The 14632-nt window shown below is 37.7% G+C and overlaps 2 protein-coding genes across 4 annotated transcripts in view; one reads left to right on the top strand and one right to left on the bottom strand.

Annotated features, from left to right (window-relative positions):
* The window catches only part of LRTM1 (leucine rich repeats and transmembrane domains 1), a 20235-nt gene extending 13138 nt beyond the window's left edge, over window positions 1-7097 (bottom strand). Inside the window, exon 1 of the mRNA XM_072420935.1 lies at window positions 6710-7097. Coding sequence (XP_072277036.1) covers window positions 6710-6716 — 7 coding nt within the window. The 5' untranslated portion in view covers window positions 6717-7097. The remainder of the gene's footprint in view (window positions 1-6709) is intronic.
* CACNA2D3 (calcium voltage-gated channel auxiliary subunit alpha2delta 3) overlaps window positions 1-14632 on the top strand; it is a 547059-nt gene that overhangs the window by 437470 nt on the left and 94957 nt on the right. The window lies entirely within an intron of this gene.

The following is a 14632-nucleotide window of genomic DNA, read 5'->3' as shown; positions in this document are numbered from 1 at the left end:
ATATATATATATATATATATTGTATATGTATAAATATAAAAGCATATAGTATATTTTTATATATACTATATATATATTTATATATTTATATTCATACATATAAAATGTCAAAGTACATAAATATAATGGAATGTCATTTTCTTGTTTTTAGTTGGTAAAACAGCTGCTGGTCATGAAGTGGTTGATGACCTTTGATGTTCTCCTTTGGTGTGGGAGTACTGTATGTAGTACTAGACATACTTTTTAATACTTCATTTTGTTTTAGCTGGCAGCCACAAGGAAACCAGAGACTCCTAACTGACAAGACACCAGCAGGGAACTGAATGGTCCTCTACACACACTGTGACATCTAAACCTTGATACACAATTAAATCATTGAACATTTAATGGATCTGTTTGATCACCTGCATATCATCGGCATCTTTACTATTTATCTGTTTATTTAAGCCAGGTCTTTATTCATGCACACTATCACATCTGTTTATATGCATTAAAAATGTTTATTTGCTATTGCAGAGTCATACAATAGGCAGGGCCAGGAAAATTAAAATGTTAGCATTATGCAAAATGCTGCTATAACTATTTACGTTCATGTATGTAAACATTCCTATATACAAACAGTGCTTATTTTTAGTTTTGAATATAGATATGGTGCATGCAATGGGCTGCAAAAAATGTGCTACAAAGATGTTCAGGAGACTTGGGGTCATTGAACAGGAATATTCTAAACAAAGAAAAACGGCTTTATTCTGCAATGTATCACATGGTGGCTCAGTGGTTAGCGCTCTGGTCTTTGCAGCAATGGGTCCAAGTTTTGAATCCCGGCCAGGACACTATCTGCAAAGAGTTTGTATGTTTTCCCTGCATTTGCTTGGGTTTACTCTAAAATCCCAAAGGAACATGTAGTTAGGTGTATTGGCTTGCCCTTAGATTGTGTTAATGACATATGACTAGGGATATCATGGTATGGTAGGGATATCAGATTGTGAACCCCTTTAAGGGGCAGTTACTGCCCTATGGCCTTTGTAAAGCTCTGCATAATATGTTTGTGCTATATATTCAAGTTATTAATAATTGCACAAAATATATTTCCCTATAATTACTTTATTTTACACTGCCCTGCCCAAAAAAAAGTCACACAATCTTTTATTTCATTGTACCACCTTTACCTTTGTTCACTGCACTCAGACACCATGATATCACTTCAATAAGCTTATGCAATATCACAACATTTATTCCTGTCCACAGTAGCATTTGCTCAAACCCTATATTGATGATGTGATATTTGGACCATTGTATAAAGTCTTCTCTGGCACACCTCAAAGATTCTCAATCCATGTGTAAAAATATTATCTCATGCTTCTTATTGACCCAGGTGAATTTTGACACAAAATCTCTAAGATTTCATTAGTTAATGGAACTTTAAGGGCCAACAAATTCAGAATTCACATTTATCAGTGTAAAACATTCTACTTTAATAAATAACCGCTAACATAAAAAACATGTTTAAAAATGTGCAAACCAAACACAGTACAAGATATTCTTGTTGGGGTCACGCTTTGGGGGTGTACCCACTGAAACATCAATGGCGGTCGTCATAATTAATTTTTATAGTAGGCTGTTATAAACTAACTTCCAGTCTAGATTTAAAAATGAATATTATGCCCTAATCCCCCCACTGCAAGGGTAAAATCTTGTTTTATGCATATGGTTTCTGTAAGAATTTAGTTTCTTCTTTTGTAGTGTTATTGATCTGGCATCTTTGGGGATGATGCCAATGCCTGCAGAAAAGTGCCTTACAGAAGAGGCTATAGGGGACCAGTAAAACATATACTACAGGGGAACTTGTGAGAGTGATATATGTATTAATTTATTGTGCTATTTAAAGAAAGCCTAGGCAAGAATAGACTTTTACCCCTGGAATGTGGTAATAGCCCCATCACAAGGGTAGTTTTCTATAATACCTGGATCTAGGCATTATACTGTACATATACTTGTACATAGAAACGATGTATTTAATGCACATAACCTACATCTATGCTCTTTGTAACACATTAACATAGAACACAATGTTTGTAGTAAGGACGTTCTCCTGCAGCTGTCTATGGAATTTTCAGAGGACTGTCACTCACAGTGGCTCCTCGGGGTGTGTAATTGAAAAAGAATCATCGAGCCTTCATTCATGATCTGTGACAGCGCTACCATTTTATCTCCCAGCAAATTTTGCTTTTTCAGTACTTGAACTTGTCCTTTGCCTACTGTTAAAACATTTGTCAAGCCAAATTGTTTAAATGATAAATGAGGTCAGAAGATCACCACCTGAAACCTAACACCATCAGTTTTTACCTAAACCCAAGATCTATAGCTCCAATGGAGATGTCTGAAAATAGTGTATTCAAAACACTGCATAGTTAAACTATTTCCACATAAATGGACACAAATGAAATTGAGGAACATTATGCAACTGAAATCTAAACTGAAGCAAAAGTTGTAAGATAAATAACTTTTAAGTAGCAACACCTTATATCACTTTTTAACACAGAGGAACACTTGAAATAACTTTCAAGTCTTCAGAGAACCTCTACTACAATTACTATATGTTTTATCTTATAAGAACCCATATTTCCTTTGCGTACTGCAACATCCCTACTTATAGAGAACAAAGAAAAAAGGACATACCAATTGGACTTTAACAGCAGTTATTTTCCATAAAAACTTTTTAACATTTTATTATAATTCAATAATAACATCCATCCATAAAAAAACTTTGCTTAATTTGTTAAAAAATATTGAGCTGACAAAGTACATATACTGAGATTTGTCTTTTATCCAACGCGTTTCGTAGACAGAGTCCACTTCTTCAGGGGTACGGTACAACACAACTAAGTATCTCAGCACTACAACACAATACAAAAAAGCTATTACTTCCATGTTTCACCACATATTTACACGAGTTTCAAATATCAACATCCTAATATCAATCCCTCATATAGATGACCAGTAAAACATAAATAATGCACTTTGTCCCCCAGTGCAGAGGCAAGCAATAGGGGAGTCAGCGGGGACCACAGACCAATACAAGGAAACACATTGTTTTTTTGTTAGCAGTAATTTAAGATTAAAGGTACATTTATCAGGATACTACTTAGGCACTATTAACATTTTTGGACGTTTCCCATATATCTTATCTACAGTTTACCAACAAGCAAGTAGTGCCCCATGTACAAACTCTACTCGCCCTGCAAAAACTGATAACATCTTTTATACATAAACTGATGATGATTAATAAATACCATCTATGTACAACCTATTACAATAAAACAAATCAGTGCTTTATATTAAGGTATTTCTCCATGTCAGGGTTAATGGGATATTAAACAAACACATATCAAAAATTAATCAGGGTTTATCTCTGCTCCTATTTACATAATACATTCCCAATCTTCATTAATGCTTTTAATCCCATGTAAACATTTCATGCACTCTCCCTTTCCCTTTAAATATGGAAAGGTAGATAAACAGATCCGTTAGTTATCTCGTACTATATCAGCATTGGGAGTTATGTTGTAGCCTCATTTATTATTGATATTGTTAAAAAAACAAAAGAGGTGCTAACATTGTGTAAACATCCTAATTTGTAGTGCTGGTAGGTTATAGTCACAAATTAAGGTTCACTTGGACATATATGTGTGATAACACCTGGGAAGGGGACTTTATGGCTATGTAGACACGTGCAATGGTTCTCGTTCAATAATCAGCTCAGGGCCGATATTGGACGAGAATCTGGTGTGTGTACAGTGCTTGTCCATCGTCTGAACAACCATCCTGGCGGATCCACAGACAACAAATGATGGTAATGAAAGTGAAGGAGAGAGAGCACAGTTGGGTGCTGCTCCATCGTTCTTCCCCTCTCCTCTTCATAGAGCACAATGGCGCTATATGCACAGCACTCATTCATGCATCGTGCAGTCTTTGTCGTTGGAAAGGATCGTGAAAGATCCTTTCCAGTGACAATTATTGCACAATTGTACATAGCCCATGTTTCCACTTTGTGTAAATACATCCATATAATAATACAAAATAAATGATATATTATAGCACCTTTATACTTTTTGAGTTCAGATCAGGAAGAATTAGAATTTCTCAGGTCTCCATGACATTATTAAGTGGCCTGTTTTACCATGCCTTAAGGCACCCTATTCATTTTAAATAAGCTGGCAGTGTGTTAAATATTGGACACATACTTTATACACAGTACATCACAAAGTAGAATACGGCCTAGTACTGTAAATGCCTTTTGATTGTACTTTGCTCAGTCAAATTTTCCACCAACCTAAAATCCAGTATAAGCACCTCAATGACCAGCAGCTATTATTGGACTTCACAATAGGAGAACTTGGCAGATCTCTAGGTTGGGGCAATACCAAGGCATTAGTAAAATCAGTGCCTAGGATTGGGGTGCTCCCAAAGAATGTGTGGACAGTTGTCAATGGGACAGGTGTCCCCAATGGTAGTTGTAAGGACTAAGACACAAACGATGCCCCAGTATCCTGATACAGAACATTTTTTTGTGGGGGTAATACGATGTAATAATATGAGATATTATACAGTTAAAAGAATATTCTATTTCTTACGAGCACTTCTGATAACCTGAAGCACTGGATGGTGAGTGAATGTAGAACTGCAAACCACCAATGATAGAAATACATAGTAGATTCTTATGTACGGCCAACATAATTTTACCTCAAATTTGTTTTCCCCACATAATCCAATGTTAATATCACTACTATTCTTGGGGCACAAACCAATGATTTGGCTCCTTTTTATTTGGTTTGTAGTTTGGACTGTACCTAGACAAAGATGTCGAGTGGAAAGAGTGAATCCAGTTACACACATATATATATATATATATATATATATATATATATATATAATTTATTAAATATAGTGATTGCATAGGGTGAATTGAGGGTTATGTAGTGACCGATACAATTCAAGACTGCCATGGCTTACCCATTCTTGGCTGCTGGAAGCCAAAATCGTATTGCTATGTGCTATTACTCACCCTGGCTGGAGGAGACCTTCTCAACTATTCTACGTAAAATGTACCAGGGAAACTTTGCTAATGATTACTGTATCTGCCCTATTGTATGATATTGAGAACAGCAACAAAAGAAAAATATCCTTTAAATAAATTATAATAAAAAATGGCTAGCAAACACTGAAAATGTATTGGGTATAAAATAAGAAATGCCCCTGTATATTGCATGTCACTGGGAAAAGGACAACCTTGAAGTGTTGGTCTGTGGAGAAAAGGTCTCCATAACTGTTGGTCAATTAGAAATTTGTTCTTTACATTATTGGTCAATGGGAATTTCCGATCCCCCCTAGTAAGAACCCATAGTAACTAGTGAAATAACCATAATTGACAAAAGCAGGTCCAGAGAACAGTTATGCCCAAGTTCTTGGCTAGCAAATGTTATTTCTAAAATGTATTAAAGATCAATTTTGAACCTATTAAAAATAAAATAGAAAAATAATGGTTTGCTTTAACCTATAGCAACCTATCAAGTTTTAACAATCACCAGTTCAAAGCAGCATCTTGAGCAGTGATTTCTTATCGGTTGCTGTGAGTTACTGCACTACATTCTATTTTCCAATACATTGGGCTCCATGTGTCAGACAGGGAATCTGACATTCCTTTAGACATTCCCATGTGGATAATCAGTTACTGTCATTGTAAAACATGGACCTGGAAGTTTCCCACCAGGGAATGCTTGTGGGAATGTCACATTCCCTATTTTATAAGTAAAGCTAATTGAGTTGTTTTATCTTGTAATACCATGTAATGGTTTAATGTACAAAAGCAACATGTAGCTGTCTTTTTCATCTTGCTATCTAACAGACAAAGGGCAACAGGACATAACCAGCATATATAAAGAGACCAATAAAACTGAAATAACACTTTGCTTATAAAAAGAAACTTCATGCCTGATGATACCCCCTAGAAAGCTTCCCTTGGGATAAAATTAAACTGCATCTAATGTAACTACAATGACACATTTCTCAAGTTTTTTTTAGTTCTTTTATATAAACTTTGTCTTACATTACAATGGTATTATTGCAGTTGTTTATAGATTCTTTAGACATTATATCTGTCTAATGCTTTGAAACAATTACTTTACACTGTTAGGGGACAAGTTTTAAATGAACACAGCCAAATTTTGTTTCAGCTTTATGATATAATGACAATGATCCATTAGATTTATTATAACATATATATAGTATATTACAGAATAAAGAATTAAACTAAAAAAACAGCTTGGGAATCCCTACTTTTTAACCAAGTTTTCCTCGTCCTGTATCATATATTAATATAACATTCTCACATTTGTCCATTTCCCACAATTGCAAAGCCTTACAGTCTAGGTTCTGAAATATCTGCCTACAATCATTTATAATATCAGATAGAATTTACTCAGTCAATACATTCTATAAATACCTAAAAACACATGCACTTTTAACTTACACTGTACAGATGTCTGTACCTAGGAAACATATGAGGAACCCTATACATATTTTATGAGACGCTCTAGCCAGAGGCCCTGGGGAGACTTATCTTCTAAATCTCAGGAAAAGTTTTAGGAAATTGCTGTAGGGTTGAGAAATGTTAGCACTTTGGGTTTTTTTCATTTTAATTTTCTCTCACCTTTCATTGCTGGCTGCTCTCTTGGCCTTGTTAGCAGATTTTTTCAAACTTGCACAACAAAAAGGAAAACATTGAAAAAAGTTCAGACTTGTCTTGGCTACTCATCCATCTTCATTAATGGTCTTTCTAAGAGTGAGACACGTTCCTTCTCATCGCCTGCACACGTTTGTGCTTTGCATGTCGCCCATCACAAGAGCAACTGGCTATTTTTGCATCTCAAAGCCCTTTGCAATATTCTTTTTTTTTTCTTTGCCCAGGCATCATCAAAGAGATGCTGTCCCCTCTACTCACTCAACAGGCCGAGGAGTGACTGACTGTCATGCCACATTGGACAGCTGTAACGGGCAAAGCTCATCTTCAGTCCTAGCCCCTTTTTCTCTTACTTAATCTGCCTGAAATCGAGGTCACACAATTAAGCTGCCTTTTAATCCTGTGTCGTTTCTGAATTCTTCTGAATTATTACTCCTGCCGGTCCTGAACAGATCAGGTGACAGCAGATGTGCATTCTGGTCGCTGAGGCTTGTGATTGGAGACGGCGTTGTGCACGCTTGTGTGTGTCCGTCTTTCACAAGACATCGATTTAAAAGCCGATGACAGGTTATGACAGTTCAACTTGTTTACATTAAGCAAGGGATCAAGCCAGAGATTACAACTACTGATCACATAATATTACTATTAATTTTATGTAGAAAGAACAATTAGATTTTATATATAATGCAATTTTTTTCCCTACTTGCAAACATTCGCAATCACAGATCTTTTTTGTAAAAATTCTGATATTTCCTTTGTGATCTGGCTTCCTATTTTTAAATAATAAGCAGAATGATTTTTCAGTTTTTTTATATTGATCAGTAAATCATGCGGTATCACCTGCACCCTCCTTTTCAAATCGTTAATGTTTTACTGTTTAATGTTACTTTCACCTGAGATCCATTTATCGTTATTATCAATGTAAGCTGGAAGAAAAGTAAAGAGGGACATATGCCGATTATGTAACCTGCCATTGCTGATCTGGATTTAAAACATACAGCTTGCTTACACGTTGTTCTAATCATCTGCATTTGAATCATTGATACAGAAAGAGTATGCAGCTCAGGTGTGCAGAAAATGTCTTGTTTCAGGTGACTAAAAATACTGAAACCAAAAGATCAGCTTACATGATTTAGAATAATTTAAGCAACTTTAAGGTCCACTTTACAGAGATCTGTGCATTGCCCCCATCATGGCCACCACTGGAGGGAGCACTTCAGGTTAAGAACAACCCTCTCCTACTTACCTAGAGCTCCCCCTAGAGGAGCCCCGAAGTAGTTCATATGGCAACACAACAGGGTGTAAAATCAGAAGGGTGCAAGGTGCAATGGGGAAGGGGGAACACAGATCTATTTGTCTGGAGAAGAGTATTCTTTATATGTGGCAAGCAGGGGCATTAACAGCTGAAAATTCTGCAGTGTATCATGTAAAGTGTAACTTTCACTAGGAGAAATATAGGGGCTGCAAATATTATCCTCCTTTTATGAATTGCTCTGATATGCAAATAAAAAAATGCCATAAGCTATACAAATGACCAATATCAAACTGTAAAATTATTTGGGAAAATATTAAAAAAATGTGTTCCTAAAAAGTGCTGAAAGGGAAAATTTCCTTTAACTCTATTTAAAGGATGGGATTAGTGGGCTTTTCCAAGTAAGCAGTGACAGATAAATATAGTAAGCACTTGTATGAAAAGCACTCACTAACTTACAGGGCCGATGTACATGTATAAATAACCATGTAATATATAGTGCTGGGCTTTGCTTTTCTGAGTGCTGGTCACATGGCGTCATATCGGTATCTCTCCCCTTCTCCTATATGGCAGAGGACGGGTACAGAAGGGTTAATCTTTAGATGGGAGTCACGCTTCTCCGCACAGCTGCCAGTTTATTCTATCCACTATTTGTAGTGTGTCTAAAATTAACGTGACAAATGCCCTCTGCTTGCTGGTTTGTGAAATACACATCAATAAAGATATTCACACATAAACATTTTAGGTGATAAGATTTGCGTGCTGACTTTGTGAATGCCAATGTATTCCCGGTACAGACAGACGCGTGTAAAATGTATATGAGCCCAGTCTACATTTCTCCCTTGTTTAATGGCTGTGGGATCCAATTATTGTCATTGGAGCGAAGGTACAGATCACTGTGGATGTTATGTTTGAATAGGGGGCCAGACAAAGATCATTAGATATGTAGCATTTACATTTGCTCATTCACAGTTTATGGACCAAATTTCATGTACATTTACGTAGACTGGTAGTCAGTGTACAAAAATGGCCCCCAATATGACCTTGTCTTTGGACATGTTATATGAACATGAGCTGGGAATGTTTAGGAACCTATCATTAGGTTGTGCTTTGGCCCCCTGTAGCCTCCCTGCACAACCATAAAATAAAGGCAGCAGCCAGTATCTTTCTGCTCCATCTAAATGTTGGTATAGATCTGTTTGGAGGGTGATAGAGAGGTTTTGGGTCTCCCTGGAACAAATGACTTGGAGCATTGTGGCCCCTGTATATTCAGGGAGCAAGGGTTTGGGTGTGAGCACTTCTCCATGTTGTACCAAGCATATTTTACACCCACAGTAAAGTCCCTACCCAGTTTTCCTCTATCTGTCTAAATTATTAGAATTAGTAATTGTGAAATAAAATAATACTAATTAGGATGGGGGCACATACTACAAACGGGAAATCTTGATTATGCAGACAACTAATACTAAATCAGATACTATAACACTACAGCTACAAACAACCAGTAAGATAATGTTCCCGTCACAGGCATTACAGCAGTTAGAACTTGGAAATGAGCCGCCAATTTACTCTGATCTGGCCGTTTGTGTCCCTTACTCTCCCATACGAATTGTCTATGTGTCCCAATGTGCAGGTCCATGTGGGGGAGTTGAGCTGAGGCCACAGAGCACTTCAGCGGCCAGTAGTGGCACAGCACCCCTGGAATATCAGTATGCAGTACCCCCTCCCCTCCAACTTTTCCATGTTAGTTTGAAGATCTGGCCTCAACCATAAAGCCATCAATGCCTAATAATACCACAATGCATGTTCAGTGATTTCAGGCTACAGACAATATCACATTGCTGATAGGTAGGTTACATACCTGCAAAAGAACTACAGTTCTCTGCAAGACCTGTGATGATGTACATACAAATATAAGGTTTGGGTACCTATGATCCAAAGTCTTGTAAAGGATCATTATTGATCTATGAACCACAGATGGGGGCAAGATTAATATAATCAGATTTTTATGGACAAACGTGAGGACAAAACCCCCATTATAGCCCTCAGAACATATTGGTTAATCTCTTTTGGGATGGAATTGCAAATATCTGCTCACCAATAACTGATTTGTTTTGCTAAAATTCCCAGTCTCAGGCAAACTGATTTGCCTGGCACTCAGGGTCATAGGGTTGGTGATGCTGGTACAGGAGGTAATATAGGGGGCAGGACTAGCACTCAAGGCCATAGGGTGGGTGACGCTGGTACAGGAGGTAATATAGGGGGCAAGATCAGCACTCAGGGCCATTGGGTGGGTGACGCCGGTACAGGGGATCATGGGGTGGGGGGACAAGACTAGCACTCAGGCCCACAGGGTTGGTGATGCTGGTACAGGGAATCATGGGGGGCCAAGACTAGCACTTGGGGCCATAGGGTTGGTGATGCTGGTACAGGGGGTCATGGGGGGGACAAGGTTTGTACTGTCTGGCAATAGAGGGGGTAGGTGGTACAGGAGACAACGAATCCCAGAGGAGGGTCATGAAAGGGTTAAGGATGCTACTGCCGTGCCATAGATAGGGGTAAGGCTGGTACTGGGAGACCACACAGGTGTAAGGCTGGTGTGCACTTAGGCTGGTACTGGGGGTAAATATCACTAATGATTATTAACTAGATAAATTATTTTATCATTCAACATTCACCGGTGCTGGACAATTCCAACCACAAAATGGCGAAAAACTGGTTAGACAGTTACTAATTATGGCTCCTCATTGAGCTCCAGCCAGTCCTTGAGTATTTGTCTGCACTGGATTCCAGCTCGAGCATTATAGACTCCCAAACTCTCCTTTCTTTATTAGTCTTTTCATGTCATTGCTATTGATAGGAGGCACATGGAATGATGGCAAGGGGACATTTAAGAGAGAATCCATGAAAAAGCTTATTTTTGATCAATGTTCTACTGGACAGCTCTGCTATGCAGTTCAAGTAGAAAGCAACCTAAAGGGTTTACCTTAAATGTTAGATAATGGAGCCCGATAAATAAGAACACCCTCACATACAAGACAATCTTTTCCAGAAATTGTATTCATTCTTGAAACTAGTTTTGAAGACGTTTACAAATATAAGGTCATGCAAAGTTAAACCACATGTATACTCCGCATCCAGCAAAAACAAAACACTTGCTTCCAATACATATAGAGCACAATGAAAAAATATGAACCTCGGCTTAAATTTTGAGATGAAAGGCCGTGATTTAAGGAGTGATGGTTTATCTGTTATGGCTCTGTAACATTTTGTCTTTTATTATTGAAAGAGTTCAGAGTTCTTTTTTTAATAGGGCTTCCTTTTTTAATCTATCCGTTTTTGGCACAGGCATGTAGCTTTCTTTGTGAGATCATTGTCAAATATTTTCAAGTTATCTTTCAGTCAAAACAAGCTGAATCTACTTAGGGCTGACAGTGTCTTGATTATTTTAATAATACGTCCACCAAAAACTGATAATTCACAACTGGATGGATTCCATAATGCTGGAGGATATGCTGGCTGCTTACATACCTGCAGGTTTCCAACGGAGAAAGCTGTAAAGTTTAATTCCTGCCATTTCCCGTTAACAAAAGCATATGGCTCCAGGTTAAATGCTTAGGTTGATGAGTGTATGTAAGCCCTAACAATGAACTTTTCCTATTTGCTTCCTTTTTTCTTCAGTCTTGCACAGTTGTACAGGGTCCTATCTTGTACTAAAATTGCTTAGAAGCAATAGTAAGCCAGATAGAACCCCCCCTTCTTTATTCCCTTGCTGGAGGATGTCCAGCATCATGTTGCCCTTTGCTCCGCAGGGCTAAGGGCTCTTGAGAAAAATATTGGGACAGCGGGCTATGATGTTTCCCAGCAGCTGTATACAGCGCCCAGCTGGACCGTCATAATTTGCCAGAAGCACAGAGACCCGATAATGAGGTCTCCGGGTCTAGAATTAGATATGTATTGGAAACAGACAGACATTATGTAACCATTCAAACCCAGGGTGCTTTTTTAATATTTTATATAAAATAATTTTATGTAAAAATAAAAAAAAAAATCTCTCCCCAAATGAATCCCCAATTTATAATATTATTTGGGATTATCTGGATGACGTTTGCGTTCAATGCTCCAGCATCAAATACCAATTTGTGAGTATTTGCTGTTTTTCCACACACAAGGCTAATTTGGGGGAGGCAATTGACCTATCAGCAAGTTTTTTAGGATGTGGGGGATGTCCCCAAAGATAATGTCTAGGATCGGAATAGAACCTAGGCCTGCGAAGGGAAGAGTGCTAGCCACTAAGCCAGTTTATTAGTTGTACCGTACTGTTATTCCTCTGTCCCAAAAGAACTTCCTGATTCCATGATTCCAATCATGTGATCCAGTCCCCCAATATTATTTTACGCTTACATTTTATTATTTTACTTTGCTATATAAATAGTAGAGAGAGATAGAAAAAAAACAGAATTGAACCTACATTCAAATAGCTTGACAAAATCAGATTTGTCCTCTATAGCAATACAGTTAAATTAACTTTTTCTAGGTTCAGTAATAAAGTCAACACGTTTCAAGCAAATGGTTTGCCCTTCCTCTAGGTAGCCTGCAAATGTACTTCTACATGTTTCACTATTGGAAGACTGGTGCCCTATGAAAGTTGTTTATATACATCATATCTATTTGAAATATAGCCAACAAATGAAAAAGTCACGTACTATATTGGGCAGGATTCCCATAGACAATAAATTCTGTGTCTTCTCTGACGCATTGGCTGCATACATTTCTGCGTGTAGATGCATTTTACAGAACCCGCAAAACTTTTAGTTTGTGTTTCCATTGCTTAAGCCTTTCTTAAAGCTGAACAGACCTCACCCTGCTTAATTTATTGGATGGTAAACCAGTGACATTGAGGCCTATATATTCATCCTGACACAATGAGGACAGACCAGATGTAAGGATCAGGCCAATAACTCTGGGGAGTTTCCAAATTAACCCGTTCAGCCATGTGCAAGCCTATAAAAAAAAACGGCATTGTCTCCCAGAATCCTGTATTCATTACACACTCTCCACAAGGCTTATGGAGTTTGTACTCGGCGATGATTTATAAAGTGACAGCTGATTACTTGTAACCTGGCAGAGCACAGTGTAAAGGGATTTTGAGGGAAAACACGAATGATTATTCCAAAAGCTTTAAAACCGAGGACATTCTATCGAGTGATGATATCCTCAGCTAGATCATCCCCAAAGCTGCAATCCAGACACAGCTCATAAGGAGAATGTTATCAGTTGTGGGAGGAAAAAAAATCATTATCCTGCAAATAACATCCCTGGAAGCAATAATCTCAGATCTGTAGATCTGTTCATTTAATTTCAGTTAACCACTGCTGTAAAGCCATGGTATGGGATCTGTCCTTCCCATTGCCATTTGGTTCAACTTTAAACTTGATGGTGCACAACTAGTTGGTATTGAACAACTTGGATGGTTTAATTGTACCTGTCCTTTACTCCGAACTCTTACCCAACGGAAAGTTGAGGTCCCCAGGAATATCAGAGTGATGAGAATCAATTTGGCTCCATCTATATTTGCTATATCAATGCCCTATGCAGAGAGTTTAAACAGATCTTAGACAAATACAATTACATTTTAATTCCGCAAGTATGATGTGTAAAAGTATTATTGAGCAAAACAAAATTCAGAAATGTTAACTTCTGTATAAAATGATGGAAATGTATTTATGCTTATTACAATTTTATTCAATTATGTATGCTACGTCAATTGTTTATATGCAGTTACTCTTCAAACGCTCTCCACCATGTGCCCTGAGGAAGCCCTGAGAGTCGAAACGTGTCGGGGAAAGAGACGTCTAATGGTTTTAACTTCACTCATTGTCTAGTTCATGGTCTTATCCCCCTCCCCCACAAATTGCGTAGTGGGGAAGGCCAGTAATACTTTAATTTGTTGAAACTGTAGCTATATGCACAATTTGGATTTTTATTCAATACATTTGCCGCAATTGAAACACCCTGTCTTTCTTTCCTTTCTTTTTTCAGTCATTATATCTATCTATCAGGGTAGGTAGCCTAATCTTGTACTGAGATTATTGATTAGAATCTCTCTTCCAATAATGTGGCAATTTACTGAGTAAACTCAACCCTAAGCTTGGTAGAAAGGACTAATTTATAGTAATGTTTTTAGACTGAACCACAAAGCCGTTTGAGCTAAAAAAAAAAAAAAATTACTATTAATAACAATAAATTATTCTGATGTTTCCTGGTAGTAGTGTTGCCACACAACACAGTCAGACGCTACATGGACAGGTTGCAGGCCCAACTGCTTTCATAGACTTGAATTAAAATCTCATTTTGAACACTGAACACTGAAAATGGAAAGACAATGAAAAAACACCCCATTGTTACCAATAAAAAAAGCCTGCACAAGCATTAGGGAATCTCTAAAAATTCCAAGTGGTTACTACCTAGCTGCCTTATGGTTGCCACTTGGCATATGGAGGGGGATGGGAGTGGTAACAGCAGAACTAAAGGTGCGTACACACTTCCAATTTTTATCGTTCCAATCGAACGACGAACGATCGATTGGGCAAAAAATCGTTGGTAAAAAAGTAACCAACGACGCCGACGAACGAGGAAAG

The sequence above is a fragment of the Pyxicephalus adspersus genome, chromosome 8 (assembly GCF_032062135.1).
Source record: "Pyxicephalus adspersus chromosome 8, UCB_Pads_2.0, whole genome shotgun sequence".
Classification (NCBI taxonomy): domain Eukaryota; kingdom Metazoa; phylum Chordata; class Amphibia; order Anura; family Pyxicephalidae; genus Pyxicephalus; species Pyxicephalus adspersus.
Note: the sequence above shows the minus strand (reverse complement) of the source record. Positions and strands in the feature narration are given on the sequence as shown.